General features: G+C 43.3%; 1 protein-coding gene across 1 annotated transcript in view; it reads right to left on the minus strand.

Moving 5' to 3' along the window:
- Positions 1–16,456, minus strand: part of LOC108788515 (UDP-glucuronosyltransferase 1-6-like) — a 55,901-nt gene extending 39,445 nt beyond the window's left edge. The window contains exon 1 of the mRNA XM_018558285.1: positions 15,884–16,456. Coding sequence (XP_018413787.1) covers positions 15,884–16,414 — 531 coding nt within the window. The 5' untranslated portion in view covers positions 16,415–16,456. The remainder of the gene's footprint in view (positions 1–15,883) is intronic.
- Between the last annotated feature and the right edge of the window lie 1,238 nt (positions 16,457–17,694).

Consider the following 17,694-nt stretch of genomic DNA (forward strand, 5'->3'; position numbering starts at 1 on the left):
AGATGTCTCTATTTGCGGACAATTTACTTTTATATATTACAAATCCCCATATAAGTATCCCCGCTCTGTTAAAGGACTTTCATAGGTTTGGTGGATTCAGTAACTTTAAAGTTAATGTGTCTAAATCGTCGGCCCTGAATCTCACGTTGGCCCCGCACACTCTGGCCCTCTTGCGCACAAACTACCCCTTTCACTGGCAAACCCGATCTCTCACATATCTGGGCACTTTGATTCCCTCCGTCTTGTCTGACCTTTTTATCCTGAACTACCTACCTTTACTGGGTGCGGTACGCCGTATCTTTGAAGCGTACCATAGCGCGACGTTGTCGTGGTTTGGCAAAATAGACACCTTGAAGATGGAGACGCTCCCTAAGTTGCTGTATCTCTTCCAAACTATCCCTATCAACCTTCCCAAACATTATTTCCGTGCTCTGCGATCTTTAGCGATACGATTTATCTGGCGGAAGGGATACTCCCGTATACGCTATGGGACTCTATGCAGGCACAAATCAAAGGGGGAGTGGGCTTACCAGACTTCGAGATGTACCATCGGGCTGCACTTCTGGCCAGAAATTTAGACTGGTTCCCAGCCCCTTCCATGCAGTTCAAACCGTCAGTGCTGATAGAACAGGAAATCTGCCCGGTGGATTTGAGGGCCCTCCCTTGGACGCTCCCTAGTGACTTCGCACCATCCCCCCAACCTTCTCCCCTCACGACTGCTACCCTAAAGACATGGCACAATGTCTATACTGACTATTCCCTCACTACGGTGCCTGGTCCCCTCTTGCCATTGTTTGATAACTCTTTGCTCCCAGTGGGGGTGGCTGTCTCATCGATAGGGGGATATGGGAGAGGCGACTGGCCCACAGCTAGGGATTTCATACACCTATCCACTGGACGATTTGTTGGGCCGGAGAGGAATGTGTTGAGCCCTGCTAGGAACTGGTTATTAGACAGACAGCTGTCCGGCTTTTGTTCGGCCCTGTATGCTTCGGGCCAAACTCACAGACCTCTGATGCACTTCGAGGACATGCTAGCTGCTCGAACGCTGACTCGCCACACGATATCAGCAATTTATGGGATGTTGAGAGACACCCCCCAGCGGACCCCGCTGAGCTTCCAAGCTCAGTGGCGTGCGGACTTACAGAGGAAACTGACGGACTCAGACTGGGCAACCATTTTCCATTTCACGCATAAATCTTCTATATCTTCCTATGCCCAGGAGACGAATTACAAAATTATCACCAGGTGGTATAGAGACCCAGTCTCGGTACATAGGATATACCCTACTTCCCCAGACGCCTGCTGGAGATGTTAAGAGGTGAGTGGCACATACCTGCACATATGATGGACTTGCCCTAAAAAAATTTCTTTCTGGCAGACAGTTTTTGAGATTTTCAACCGTTTATATGGAGATACTCTTCCCCTGAGGTGGCCTTACTGTCGCTTTTACCTGGTTCCTGGAAATCCCAGAAAAACACGCTACTGCGACACTTTCTATCTGCAGCCCGTCAAGTTATCCCGATCTACTGGAAAAGTGCAGTATCTCACCTACCATAGCAATGTGGGTAAGCCATGTGAATGACATAATCGCATGGAGGAGATGTTAGCAAATGATACTGATGCCTTCTCCAAATTTATGACACAGTGAAGTGTGTGGATCCATTTCTCCTCCTCCACCGATCTCCAGCCCTTCCTCTGCGCTACTCCACCTTAGACGCCTTGCAGAACTTGTTTTTGTTCATTGGCCTCTTAGAAGGGGATCTGCGCCCAGCCCTTTCCCCTTTCTTGACCTCCCCCTCTTACTCTACTCATACTTTTCCTGATCTTCTACCTAAATCTGTCCTCTTGTAGTTACTTGTACGATGCCTAGTGATTAATGCAATTGGTTCACAGGAGATTTCTAGTACTGAAACGGCGGACCTGGCTCTCCCTGCTCTCCTCCTTACCAAAGGCCGAGTAGTCCAATAGCATTTTCGTGTATCTGGTGCAACACTATTTAATCCTGCTCAGTATTAAGGTTTCTAGTAGCGCCTCACCTGGATCTTAGACACACACATTTTGCTTTGATTTCATGGGAGCAACTATGTTGCTGGTATAACTCTGTTATGCCGGGCCTGTTGCAGAGAAAGGTACTCCCCTGTGTATTGCATTGCCTTAATTTTTATGTGTTGATTTTATACCGTATTGTATGAATCTTATGAAACTTCTAATAAAAATTGATTCAACCCTAAATATAGCTGTATATTTCTTGTCATTACCATCACCCACCACCAAATAAAGACCCAAGTGCATGGGGATACCACATATAGTATGTTTACATTAGACATGTGTGATTCGTTTCATTCCTCATGGGCAGGGCCCTCACCATCTTGTCTTGATTTGTATTGTAATTGTAATGTCTTCCTTATATCGTGAAGTGCAAATTGTTGGCGCTATATAAATCCTGTATAATAATAATTCCGAATTTAAATTTGGACACATTTATGGAAATTCAGACCTAGGAGGCATCGAAATTTCTGAACGAAAATATAATGAATCCTAACGTATCCGAATTTCAATTAACGAAAATTTCGGATGCATCCAAATTTCTTTCTGAGTTACATTCTGTGACGGACTGAACCGTCACTGGGGGTGCTGAAGGAACCTGAGGGCTAGCCTCCTTCCTAGAGACTATGGACCTAGGACTATAGAGACCCCCCCCCCTTGTGGGTTGAACTGGGTGTCCGGGGCCCATGGGCGGCTGTTGCGGGGGAGCCTGGCCCTACAGCCGTCCAATTTCACAATTCAATACCTTCTCTGGAAACCCAATGTTAATGACCATGGTACACATATCAGCCCTCCCATTCAAGCTATCGGACCAATCCCTGCTGACCCTGTTTCAAGTCCTTATTTGCATGGCCAAGTGGACCTAAGTGAGGACTAGAGGGGACTTTACAATTGACCAATAGGAAGGTGGTCGGTTGGGCCACCTTCAAACTGTTGTTTATAAAAGTGTGTGTGTGCATCCAATAAAGGAGATTCCTGTTTGAGCTTACATACAGCCTGCCTGGTGTTTGTTCTGAGCTATCACCACTGGATATGCATGGCACATAGCCGTAGTTCGAATCCCGAATTATCCGAATCCCGAAATATCAGACGCTGCGGTCTGAAATCTGAGGAGTGCCGGGAGAGTGGAACTGAGCGAGCAGGGGCTCGTTACACATTCCGAATGAACCTTTGTTGTTAAATGTCAACCTAAAAAAACAAGCATGGCGTCCTCTATCCAATTCCCCAAGGCCGTTTAGGTTCCGTAGGAATGTTAGGAGGCACCCTCAATGTCAAAAAAAATTTTTTTTAAGCGTAAGGTTTCCCTACAATGCCATACCAGACCCTTGAGGTAGGGATTTAAAGGGGGACCCCAACACCAAAAAATAGAAAAAAGTGGGGCCCCCCCTAAATTCCCATACAAGACCCTTGATCTGATCACTGGCCTGGTAGGGCAGGAAAGGGGGGGGGGAAACAAGCACACCCCCCCCCCTGCACCATACCAGGCCACATGCCCTGGAAAAGCACCTTGTCCCTATGGCGATGAGGACAAGGGCCTCTTCCCCACAACCCTGACCCTGTGGTTGTGGGGGGTCTCCAGGGGCCGGCGAGTGGGCGGGTGTTGTTCATCGTGATTGACATGGACCTACATCGCTGGATGACGGTCCATGGACACATTGGACAATGTATTTATTTTTATAATAAAGGAATAGTCAAAAACTGACTGTGTTTTTTGTTCAATTAAAGGATTTTTTCTATTTTCACAACATTTTATTGTTTTCAAATAAGCATATAAACAGAACACAATGCTGAAGTGTAAAATAGTGCTGATGAAACAGCCAGCAATTTTCATTATGGTTAAGGATCGGTAGGTTGTGCACATAATAAACAAACTAGGTGGTTCATTATAGTAAGCCTAAGTTCTAACAAACCATCTAGAGGGAACCTTACAATGAGGGTCGTTTTTGCTCAGGACCGTAATCCGGTTCTACAACCTATTTTGTACTGGTGACTGGGAGGATCCCAATAATCAGTAACTGTGTGTGGAAGGCAATAGGGTAGGGTAAGCGGACAGCGAGTCATGCATGAGGGTGGTTGGGGTACGAAAAGACCAGTATAACTTGGGGATTAGGGAGGGGGCAAAAAAAGCACAGAGCAGTCAGAGACTCACGTAGGTCGGGTGGGCTTCCCTCTTTCCCCTCCGTGGGCGCCAATAAAATTGTTAACTGGGCTGGGTCAAAGTGTAGTGGACTGGCGTAGGAGATCCAAGCTCCCCATATCATCTCAAATTTGGTGTAAGAATCAGTCAACATTGCCGATAACTGTTCATTAATCATCGCATTAGTGACACGATTTTTAACTTCCAGGTAATGTCAGGATCCAGAGCACCCCCAGGTGGTGCTGGAGCCATGTCCTGCAGTTCCTGTGCTCGCCTGCGGGTGTCTACAGCAGCCAGGGACTGTAAGGAACCTGCAGCTCCTGTACTCACCTGCGGGTGTGCCCCAGCTGTGATGGATCATCCCATCACCTGGTGAAATCCATCCGATCCTGTTCCGGTCTTCTGCTGACTTATGGAGGCTTTTGCCGGATCCGGATGCTGGACTGCTCAGCCTGATGCCTGACCCTGGTGGGGGGGTGCTCAGCCGGTCCCTGAACTTTGGCCCTGGGGCATATGGTGGACTTGGCGGCCTTGCAGGCTTTCCGTGCCCTTGGACTTCGAGGATGCTTATGGACTTTGTGGGAGCGTCCGGAGTCCGCTCCTTGAGAGGGGGGTACTGTCAGGATCCAGAGCACCCCCAGGTGGTGCTGGAGCCATGTCCTGCAGTTCCTGTGCTCGCCTGCGGGAGTACCTGCATGAGGTGTGAGGATGCCTGTACATGGTACACTGACAGGTAACTAAGCACACGGGATTTCCAGGATCTGGGAATGGTTTGTTTGGCAGCCATGAATATGTGGGAGATCAAGCATTGCTGTCTAAGTACATCCATTATAGGCTTATGTAAAAGTGCCAATTTACACCCCAACACAGAGTTGATTAAGGCATAAACGCGGATCCACAGCCGTTTAACCTTTGCACAATCCCACCAAATATGTTTCATAGTGCCCAACTGTCCACAGTCACGAAAGCCCTGGGAAGTAGACATGTGCACTGGCAAATTTGTTTAGTTTCACTTTGATTCAGATTTTGCATTATTTCGTTTTTTGGGATTCAGGCCCAAAATTCAATTCGTTTCGGGATTCGGATGAAATTCGTTAGCGGTAGTCTGGACGAAATTTTGTTTGTTGGACGAAATTTTGTTGCAGCAAAGTGACATTGGAAAAAATGTATTTAATTTTTTGTCAGCAGAAGAGGAAGAAAAAAAGGGTCTGGTATGAATTGGGGGGAACCTCATGAGGTGTCACAATACCTGTCATATGACACCTCGACTCACAGACCCAAATGGCATTCGGGAGTTCACGAATGCCATTTGTAGTATACATGATATGTAGTATTTGACAGCTGAGAATGGCAAATGGGCGGAGCGAGCTTACTTTCGGGTAGGAATGTCATTTTGCGGCGAGTTTTCGTCAGGTTCGGACGGTCGCCGTGCAGTGGGACTTTTTTTTATTTTGTCGGTGGGCATCGTGATTGACGCTGGATTACATCGATGGAGCCATTTAAAAAAAAACATTTAATTAAAGGAATAGTCAAAAATTGACTCTGTTTTTTTTTTTTTTCAATTAAAGAATTTTATCAAAAGTCTGGACTTTTTAATTTTATTTAACCCTTTAGTGAATGGGTAGGGGTACTTGTACCCCTTACTTATTCACAAGGCGGGGGCGGGAACTGGGTGCCCCCTTAATTGAAGGGGTACCCTGATGCAAATAAGCCCCCTTGCCAGTGCTCGGATCAAGGGTCTGGTGTTTTTTCCCCATTTTTGGGTACTGGGTTTCCCCTTTAAAATTCCTTCCAGACCTAAAGGGCCTGGTATGGATTTTGGGGGGAAAGCCACACACTTTTTTTCAACTTGGGGGGGTCCCTCCTAACATTCCTACCAGACCTAAAGGGTCTGGTATGAATTGGGGGGGAACCTCACGCTTTTTTTTTTCCTCTTCTGCAGCCCATTTGCCATTCTCAGCTGTCAAATACTACATAGCATTCGGGAACTCCCGAATGCTATTCGTGAACTCCCGAATGCCATTCGGGTCTGTGAGCCGAGGTGTCATATGAAAAGTATTGTGACACCTCGCAAGGTTCCCCCCAATTCATACCAGATCCTTTTTTTTCTGCAGACTAAAAATTTTTTCTAATGTCACTTTGCTGCAACAGAATTTCGTCCAACAAACTAAATTTCGTCCGGAAATTCGGATTCGTTTGCATTCGTTCTTTCTGTAATTCGGATACATGCGAATTTCCGAGATTTCGTCCGAATTTCGATTCGGGACGAAAGAATTGCACATGTCTACTGGGAAGAAGAGGGGACAATTTTGTGGATGCTGGTTGGAGTATAGTACCAGCAAAGTAGCACCTTGCACTCCTCTGCTCAGTGGGTGGGTACAATAGCCAGCCTGGTATTGGCTATTGCAATATTAAATAGCCAATAGCAGGCTGGCTATTGTTCCCTGTTGTTTACATTCTGCTGCCAACTACGGAATCTAGCCATCGGATGGCAGCAAGATGTAAACAAAGAACTTCGTAAGCAACTAAATAAATTTAGTTGCTAACAAAATGTTTTAATGTGCACCAAGCAACCATTTTTTTAGAGAGCATGAAGCCACGGTAAAAAAAAACAAAAAAAAAACGAGGACATATTATGTCCTCCATTTTTTTTGCCGGTTGTTTGAATGCCGGATAATGGGGAGTTTACCGTATATAGGTTTAGGGAAATGGCAAGGAGCAAATCTGAATTAAGAGCGAAATGATATTGGGCACCTATCTTTAAAATATAGTTAGTGTATGTATGTATTTCCTTTTTTTATGGCCAGGATTTAAAATTTCATTCTAGGTTTAATTTTTTTTTCTTTTTATTAGTCAGGTGAATATAAAATACTGCATGACATTTTTTTAACATTTTTTTTATATGCCTGGTAGGTGGAACTTGTCTGTTTTGTAAATAACCAATAACTCACATTGAATTGAACAAACATATGTGAATTTGTCAAAGTAATGACTCCTCCCCCTTTCTTCCCCTCCTCTCCCCCTTTCTTCCCCTCCTATCAGTCAGTTTAATACAAGGGGGTTGATTTACTAAAGGCAAATATGATGTTCACTTTGCAAGGGAATCTGAACTTTGCAGGGGAAGTTTCCCTTAGTTTAGTGACTGTGGTGAAATTTCACTATCCAAACAAACATACCAAATCATGTGCAAGAAAAATTAAAAAACAGTGGGGGAATTTATCAAAACTGGAGCAGATTTGTACTGCAACCAACCAGCTTCTCTGCCTCATTTTCAAATCTTACCTGAGCAAACTGAAGAGAGGCTGATTGGTTTCCATGGGCAACTGCTCCAGATTCTGTCAGCTCCAGTTTTGATAAATCCCCTGCAGTATTTTTGCTTGCACATGATTGGTTATGGAAGTCAGCAAAACGTCACCTCATTCACTAAACTAAGGGGAACTTCCCCTGCAAATTCCCTTGCAGTAAACAGTACTTTAGTACTGTAGATGAACCCCAAGGCATCTGATATGTAACAGCTTCTTCTGTTCTTTCTCTTTAGAAAATCTATAGACTATGCTTGGGGAATTGTTGTCATGCGTGAACTTTGTATGAAATGTTTATTTGTAAAACAAAGAATAAAATAGATAGATAGTAATCTTATTATACAGGACATGAGTTCAAAAACTTTAAAAATCAAAGAAATAAATCAAGTTGCCTAAACTACTAAAACGTCCGATTAATTATATTCTATCAGTTTAAATTATTACTAATATGTGTTTTTATGTGATTACTATGCAAGAAAACCTAACTTTACTATAATACTAAACCTACTCTTGGAACATATTGTGAAAATGCTGATTTGTTCTTGTTAGGCAGTTTTGTGTTCATAGTTCACAAGTGTCTGCCAAGGAGATGGGAGGTATTGGATGATTAATATCTCTTTCTGTAATAGGTTAGGTTACTTATTATATTGCAATATTTGTTCAGTATTAACTGACTTTTACTAGGTTCTAGGTTTTTTTTAAATAAAGCTACCTATATATATTAGACAATGATCATATTTTTTATGAGTGAATGTTCCATAAAGGGTAGCAACTTTGTCTTCCAAAAATATAATTTGTTTGAAAAATACATCTGCAGTAGTGCCAAATAATATGGCAAGTGATGCTTGCAGGTAAAGAAAATGTACAGGCATATCTTGTACACTTGCTTGAAGATCTTAAAGCTGAAGAAAAAAAAAAACTTTACCCTTGCAGTGGATCCCCTCCATAATCCCCCCACAGTCACACACTACTATTATTATAATACATTTATATAGCTCTGACATATACCACCGTGCTGTACAGAGAACACTGAGCCAGTAACATCAGTCGCTGTAGAGAGGAGCTTACACTCTGTCATCCCACAGTCACACACTATTATTATTATAATACATTTCTATAGCTCTGACATATACCACAGTATAAGAGGGTCTTAATAGGGCAAATGCAGAGTGTCTCACCAGGGGCAGATGCGGAGGATCTCACCAGGGCATATACGGAGGGTGTTACCAGGGCAGATGTGGATGGTCTCAGCAGGGCAGATGTGGAGGGTTTCACCCGGGTGGCAGGGGCAGATGTGTGGGCGAGGGAGGGCTGTGAGATGCAAGGGCTGGTGGAGGAGCTGCATGGGCCGGTAGAGCAATATGCGGCGGGCCTGTGGAGGAGCTGTACGGGCCGGTGGAAAGCTGTGTGATCTATGGGCCAGCAATCTATACAGTGCCACTGTGCTTTCCCAGAAGGCTAATACAGTACCACTGTGGTTCCCCCATGCCACTGTGGTTCACCAGAAGGCTGCTGTGAGGTCCCTGCTCTGCTCTGTGGGCCTGATGGAGGGTCTCAGCAGGGGCAGATGTGGAGGATGGCAACGGGGCAGATGTGAAGGATAGAAGCAGGGTAGATCTGGAGGATGGCAGTGGGGCAGTTGTGGAGGATGGCAGAGGGCAGATGTGGAGGATGGCAGCAGGCCAGATGTGGAGGATGGCAGAGGGGCAGATGTGGAGGATGGAGCAGGGCAGTTGTGGAGGATGGAGCAGAGGTGATGTCAGAGAGGCAGATGTGGAGGAAGAAGCATAATACAACTATGTTTTGTTCCATGATTTATAACACCCAATCAACCATTGGGTGTTCTAGAACATGGAACAAAACATAGTTGTGTTGAAACTATTATGTTCAACTATGTTCTGTAATATGTTCTATAATGGCAAATACCTCATGTCACCTTAGCTGTCTGATCATGTCCTCCTGGCTGGTGTCAGTTCACACAGCTGCAGGAAGCACTTACCGAGCAGTCAGAGGCATCGGGGGTCTCCCTCTTTACAATATCAAGCAGCAGCTGCTCGCTAGGTCCTCACATCTGAGGCCCCAGTATTTGCCTAGTATCTTGTGTTCTCCGCCTTGCCTGCTTGTCATTGCCCGGTGGCCTCTGCACCTGAACCAGCCACACTGCCCCCCGAGTTGTTAAGCCACTGCTGGGACCAGATCCCAATAGGCCCCCCCCCCCCACAGCCCTGGGCCCCGGGGCAGCAGCACCAGCTGGACCTCTAGTAGTTCTGACCCTGATTTTGTCATAGAAACAATTCAAATCCTAAGTATTGGAACAACAGTTGTGTACTATATGGCACATATTATTCACACCTAAAATTTCACAGGCTTTACATTAGTATTCTTTTCCCTAATCATTATCATAAGGTGGACTACATATTTGTAATGGTCTTAGTGATATATGTTGGAAAGATGTAAATGTAACTTTCTTAATTCAATGACAACAGTTTTCCTAACAACGTAATAATCAAAAATCACTGCGCTGGGAATGAGTGACTCAAAATCTAAATAGCTAAATAGACCAGCAGCAACTATGTGTGTAAGTGAGTCTAATGTGTGGCAGATAAGTTGCGCTCGGTCTAGTTGTGAATGGGTGTGAAAGTGATCTCTCAAAACCAAAGGGGGGAGATCACCTTCATATAACAAAATAAAAAAAAAAATGTTAAATATAAAGTAGATGTCTCCACTAGTGATAGTGAATTAGTGGTTGAAGCTGCAAAACACAACACGGTGGTACGTGTGTGGTGAGCTTTAGCTGGTGAGCTTTAGCTGGCGAGCTTTAGCTGGCTAAAGCTCACCACACACATACAATACACTCAAGTACCACCGGGTTGTGTTTTGCAGCTTCAACCACTAATTCACTATCACTAGTGGAGACATCTACTTTATATTTAACATTTTTTTTTTTATTTTGTTATATGAAGGTGATCTCCCCCCTTTGGTTTTGAGAGATCACTTTCACACCCATTCACAACTAGACCGAGCGCAACTTATCTGCCACACACAGTTTTCCTAACAAAGCTACAAATTGTAAATATAAATTATGTTCAAGTTAGCACTGTCACAGCTGTGAGGATTCGCTTCAAATGGTAGCGCATCCAGTACAATGCCACTCACTTCTTCGGGCTTCTTTGCCCACTTTTATTAATGCACAATTCCAAAGAATAGTCCATACAGGTGTTCCCTCGCAGGGGTTTTCAAACATAAAGAACCGTTTTCTATCACAACAACAGTTTTCAGTCTCACTGACTTCAAGTTGGTCCTTTAACTTAAACGTCAACTAGCCACACAGGCATGTCTTTTCGCCACACAGGAAGACTGCTCATTGGCCACACAGGCGGATGGCCACACAGGCGGATGGCCACACAGGCGGATGGCCACACAGGCTGCTGCTTTGCCACACAGGTGGATTGCCACACAGGCTGCTGCTCCCCAGTCCACCAGTCACACAGTCTGGTTCTAGGGTGGGGCCCTTCTCTTAGGAGGCTGGCACTTTTTGTAGAGGCCCTAACAAGCCAGCTAGCTTCAGCTGGGCTTGTTACCTCTGAGCCTCCAGCCCTCTCTGCACTTCCCCCTAGAGGAAGAACTTAATTATTACACCTGAATCTAGGGCATACAAATTTGCCATCCTGGCTAGACTCAGACATTTTCCTCTGCCTGCTGCCACACAGCATACAAAAAGATTACTTTAAAAAAACAAATACACTGTACAAAATAACCCAAAAAGAAAGTCCATATCAGCTTTCCTTAACTTATATGTTATCTTCAATGACCTATACATTGAAGATAACATATATAAAAGAATAAAGAATATGGGGTACCTAGTGTATGTAAACTTTTCAGTAATAATCATAAAATTACACAAATAATAATAATAGAAAATAAATGCATATAGTGACTATTTACATTCTAGTGACTCTTTCATACATAGTAAAGAAATGCTCATTTACATTGAAGGTAAGTGTAAAAGAATTTCTCTACATTGGTGATCAGTACTCAAAGTACTCCTTTAAATTAGTAGTAGAGTCAGTAGAGAAAAGTCAGTAGTAGTCAGTAGAGAAGAGTCCGCTTACATTGGTGGCCAGTAGAGAAGGCCCTTGTTACATTGGTGATCAGTGGAGAAAGGCCCCTATTACACTGGTGGTCAGTGGAAAAGGGCCCCTTTACATTGGTTTTCAAAAAGAGGAGTGCCCCTAAGATTTTTGGTCAGTGGATTTTTGGTGGTCATCGGAAAGAATGCCCTTTAGAGTGGTATTCATTATAATGCCCTGTTTCATTGATGGTCAGTAGGAAGAATGTCCTATTACATTGGTGGTCAGGGGGAAGAAAGCCACTTATATTGGTGGTCACTGGGAAGAGTGCCACTTATTTTGGTGGTCAGTGAAAAGAATGACCACTTTACAGAAAGCCAAAAAGATAATTGGTGCCTGTGGTAACTTACCTGAGAAGCAAGAGAAGAGGCTTCACTGGTGTCACCCTGCATTGGGCATTATTGGTCCTAAATACTCAAATATAAAGTCATATCTGAGAAGCCAGACTTGGGCTGTGCCATAGAGATCAAGTACAGTAACATTTCTTTTTAGGACATTTAATACAAGACTCTCAGTTGGCCTAAACATGTGATCACCATAATGATGTCCCACACAATTGACCAATACATTGTGTCATACTGCTCTTAGTAAATAACAGAGACACATATGATAAGGAACTATCACACTATGCATTACTTATACATTAGTCATAGGTACAAGGCAAAACTCACAGAAGGAATGCCTAAATCTTCTAATTCAATCAGGGCCGTAATTACAGATCACGGGGCCCCACAGCAAAAATGTGATGGGGGCCCCGCTGATGACCTCTCTCTGTGCTGTGAATAACAATGCCAAGATGCCACAGACTCCTCCTGTGCATTGGAAGTAATCTCTACATTGTAGACTTTACAGGGATTAGAGTTGTTGTCAACTGCAACCACTCCAACCCTTAATGATATAATACTGTATTATCCTCACATGTTCTATGTTTAATTTGGCTCAATAACCTAACGGGGCCCACCTCCAGGCCCCATAGCAGCCGCCTGGGATACTATGGCTATAGTTACTCCTTTGGCTACAATAAAACCACAAACCAATTTAGGATCAGTGAGCACAGCATCAAAGTTCATCTCTCGAACATTACTGATGAGCTTCCTTCTACCACATGACGCATACTGAGCCCAAGACTACCTGTATCTGTAAATACAGCTAGCAGTTTAACACCATTTGTCAGGTTTAAAACTCCTAAAAACACCAGCCATATACATGAAAATGAAAATACTTGCATATTGTAGAACTATATAAACATGCTGCTGTAAATGTTATCACAATCAGATTAATTAATCTCCTCCTCTAAAGTAGCCCTCCAGTCCACTTCTTATCAAATGCCTTGTGCATAAAGACATTGGTTAGGCAAACTGTCTTCCAATACAAAATTAGCAAATAGTACTTGGTTACACATCATACTCTCAAAATACCCTTTGGCTTGTTCCTAAAAACTGCAAATATTACCAGATGCCATGTGTTCATAGATGTTATTTTGACTAAAACAAAATTAATTGTTAACCCTGTGTCTTTAAAGGAGAACTATGGGGTCAGTGTTTTTCCCCATAGTTCTCCTTAGGGTAACGGGAGGACACTAGCGTCCTCCCGTTACCCTAAGCTCAGTATACCGCGAGCTGTAGCTCGCGGTATACTGAGACACCACAGCCGGAGCGGATCCCGACCTCAACGTCGAGATCCGCTTCAGCTGCGTGAGTGACAGCTGGCTCTGCCTATCTAGAGGCAGAGCCAGCTGTGCCCGCCCCCTCCCTCATCCGTTCCGCCAGTCAGCGCTGGCAGATCGGGGAGAGGGGAATCCAGCCCCTCCCCCTGTCACGGCAGAGAGCCGTGACAGGATCGAGAGGTGAGCGAACCCGGTATGTGTTCGCTCACCTCCCGATCTACTGAGCCGCCCTGTGACAGTCTCATTGTCACAGGTCGGCTAGAACTATGAGGTGAGTGGAAATCACTCATCTCATAGTTCTCCTTTAATGTCAAGTTTTTATGCAAGTGGGGTATACATGGTTAGAAATTCGAACGCACAAAATTGATTTCGGAACGTTCATTCGACTTTCAAATCATTGATGCAGTGAAATTGATGATCAATTTCGACCTCAGTGACAAAAGATTTAAAGGAGCATGTGGCAAAATGTTGCTCCATTGAACAAAATTCTAACAGTGAATTTTTGTTTAGAAAACTCCATCTATTCCGAGCCTTAAAAGTATATCTAAACCGAAGAACAAAAACATAATATATTGCAACTTATTAATCACCAAAGTTTTTATTATGTATACTTTATTTTGTTTCCATTACTTTAACCTGGTAATACTGCCAGTAACATTCATCCTCTTCTAAGGTGACAACACTTACTAACTGTATTCTATCTCTAGAGGTGTAGTGTTGTCACCTTAGAACAGGAAGTGTGTGCACAGAGTCCACAAAGAGTATTCAGGCACAGCCAATAACATTGTTAGTCCATTATCAGCAATTTACTTTGCTTTAATGCAACACATCAAGGGTTATTCACAAAGCTAGCCGAAGGTTCAGCCGTAGCTGTAGAACCGAAGGGCTGCTGTACGGGCTATTCACTATAGCCCGTACAGCTCCCGAAGCTGGCCAAGCCAAAGGCATAAGCTTCGGCTCGACTGAGCCAAAGTGAAACCCAAGGTGGGGCGAGCGGCCGACCATTGGCCAACCGAAAGCCTCGCAACTGACTGCTGATCTCACAGCTGGCTCCACCCAGTTGCAATGACAGATCAGCGTCCCCAGGTTACCTGTCACTGCAAGCTCTGCCCAATTGTTTCTTTCTTTTTTCTATTTCTTTTTCAATAATCTTTATTTTTTGGGGAAATCTTTATTTGTTGTTGTACATTGATCTTTTATTTACATATGCAAACGTTTTTTTTAACCTTTTTTTTATTCAATTTATTACACTGTTCTTCTTTTCTGCTCGGTACCACATAGGTACCGAGCAGAATAGCCGAGCCGAATGCCGCTCGGCGGCATACAGCTATTCTCTCACTGCTGTTCGGCCCCTATGGGAATAGGGGCCGAACTCCTTCTGCACCTCGGCTCAGCCGAACATGCAGAGCATGTTCGGCCGAACCGAAGCCAGCCAAAGCAAGCCGATGTACGGCTGATTTCAGCTGATGTACAGCAGAAATCAGCCGTACAAGCCTGAAGTGAATAGCCGAACAGCGTTCGGCTCACTTCACTTCGGGTCAGTTATTCACTCGGCTGCCTGCGGCAGCTTTGTGTATAATCCTCATAGTTGTTAAATAAGCCTAAGGGTTTTCTCCCCCATGTTTATTGCACAAAGAATCAACAGAAATCCATTCCTCATAGGGGGTACAGTAATCAGAAAACAAAAGAAGCTCTATGGGGTTTATGTATCAAGGTTTTTACCCAAGATTCACACAACTTTCACCCAAGAATCACTATTTTCCACATTAGAGTTAAATAAAAATGGGTAAATCTTGGGTTAAAGTTCTTTTGAATCTTGGGCGAAAACTTTGATAGACCCCATGGGGGGAATTTATTGAACCGGGAGCAGACAGAATATGGAGCTTGCCCATGGCAACCAATTAGCATCTCTCTTCGGTTTCCTCAGGTAAGATTTGAAAATGAGAGATGCTGATTGGTTGCAGTGCAAATCTGCTCCAGATTTTGTCTGCTCCAGTTTTGATAAATTCCCCTCTATGTGTCTCCTCCTCAGGATTTTCACTTCTACCACACGCTGAATTTGTCCTCTAAATGGTTAATAACAGCTTATGTAAAATCTACAGAGAAGTCTTTTACATTAACAGCCACAGCCAGGGCTGCACATAGACTTCTCCCACCACCACTCCTGAGCTGTTTTTTGGCCATCAGTCAAATGACCTATAACTAACCTGTAATCTAAGCAATATTGCATATTTGCCTAGTGTCCCACTTTCTTACATGTGGCGGGTCTTTCTTCAAACTAACAAAATTATTATAATCATGTAATGTATACTATATCAATCCCTGCTTTTCACTCATGATGTGTAAACAGGTTACATTACTGTTACACAAATGATTAATGTAGGGGGCACAGAGGAACCTATGCCCAGTACAGAGTTTTCCTAGAGTATTTTCAGCCTGCAACTAATCATCTAATGTTCCATATTCTGTTAAATAAAGGAAGAGCCTTACTGACGTTTTCTCATCTTTGGAATGCTCAGCACTTGACGGCCACAAGGTCACTGGTCATAGGAAATGGTATAGAACAACATAGAGAATAGAATATCTTAAGTATACTTACTTTTTGCAGAACTTCCCCTTCCTTGCAATGGATACCTCCAATGAATACCATGTTGGGCATTATGGGTCTCGGATAATCAAAAACAAAATCATATCTCAAGAGCCATACAGAACTTCTACTTAGAAGTTGCACAGGGGTTACGTCTCTTTTAAGGATCTTTGATGCCAGCTGCATATATTGTTCATACATTGGTCCACAATAATTTGGTTCAAGCACATTTATCATGACGTTTTCCACACGTTCCATAAAGGTCATTTTGTCTTCATTCTTACTGAACACTCTGGGTACATAGGAATATGGAGTTTCACCCTGTGCACTTACATAGTCATAAAAGCAGGGCATCCCTCTTAAGAAATTCACAGAGGGCAGGTCAAGATGTTCTGCCAGTATCACTCCGCAAAGAAAAAGTGGATCGGTGAGGACAACATCAAACTTTTCTTCCCGAAGTTCACGTATTAGGTCTTCATTGAGTAACAGACTCTCACAAATGTTGTAGAACATCTTAACTACAACCATCATACTGTTGCGCATTGCAATAGCAGACCCAGGGAAATAACGGGGAACAGAAAAGTGCTCACTAGCCATTTTTTGCACTATTGCATCCATTTCTTCATTGGTGTATGGGACAGAGTATGTCTTCATATTGTATAATTCAGATCTCTTTATTGACAAGCTGCTTTCCGGCATGACCACCACAACATGATGGCCATTTTGACCCAACTTTGCTACCACTGCACGCATGCTGAGCCAGTGACTGCCATCCATAGGAGCAACAAGCAGCCTACCCCCATCACCTTGACTAAGAGCACCCAAAAAGATCAAAAGGGCCGCAGGGCTGTGCGACAACATCTCTATAGATGATCAAACAAATCCAAAACACTCCTTTCAGTAGATTATGTTGGTAACCTCGATCGCTTCATTTTATCTTGTGGAGGAACTTGGAATTGTGTCAGGAACAAGTTGCTGGTTAACCTGCTGTTTAGTTTGTGACTTGTCAATTTTTTGATCTAAAATTTCAAAAGCTAATCAAGGATAGGTCTAGGGCTGGAACTGATGAAACTGACCTACAGTCTTGCACCATGCAGACATACCGATTGCTTCTTCTTTATCTCTGCTCTGAGACCGTATAGACATGAGCAAGATATAATTCCTGTCAAACATACCAGGGCTGCAGCTAATGATTATTTTCATAATTGATTAGTTAGCCAATTATTAATTTCGAATTAATCGGATAAAATAAAAAAAACAATAAAATACACAAATGCAGCGTTATAGACATAAACTTTACTTGAGAATACATCGGTATGCACGTTTTTTTAAATCGCACTGCACTGGAATGCAGGACATTGCAGTACCACCTGTTCCAGTGCGGGCGATCACATTGTGGACAGGAGGTGCATTTGGGATCCATTGAAATGAATGGCACCGCGACGCACCTCTTACAGCAAATGACTTTTCCCACCTTTTATATATATATATTTTAAATAATTGTATGTATTATATTAGACATTTTAATTAGTCTCATGGATTTAAAATAATGTGAATTGTAAAACTCTAAGCCAATATAATAAATAACCAACCTTTTATTTAAAATAACACACCAAAACATTTTTTTTCTATTTTTAATTTCAGTTTATTTAACTTTATTTAATTAGTTGAAAGGGACACAGACCGCTGCAGCCAGCAGCAGAGGAGCAGAGCAACTAATCAATAATGAGAATCGTTGCCAACAATTCTTATAGTCGATTAGTTGATGCAGCCCTAATACATACTCAAATAAGTTATTTTATATTTTTATATTTCAGTTTACA

Source organism: Nanorana parkeri, unplaced genomic scaffold (genome assembly GCF_000935625.1).
Source record: "Nanorana parkeri isolate BGI_ZX_2015 unplaced genomic scaffold, ASM93562v1 scaffold329, whole genome shotgun sequence".
In the NCBI taxonomy this organism is placed as follows: Eukaryota; Metazoa; Chordata; class Amphibia; order Anura; family Dicroglossidae; genus Nanorana; species Nanorana parkeri.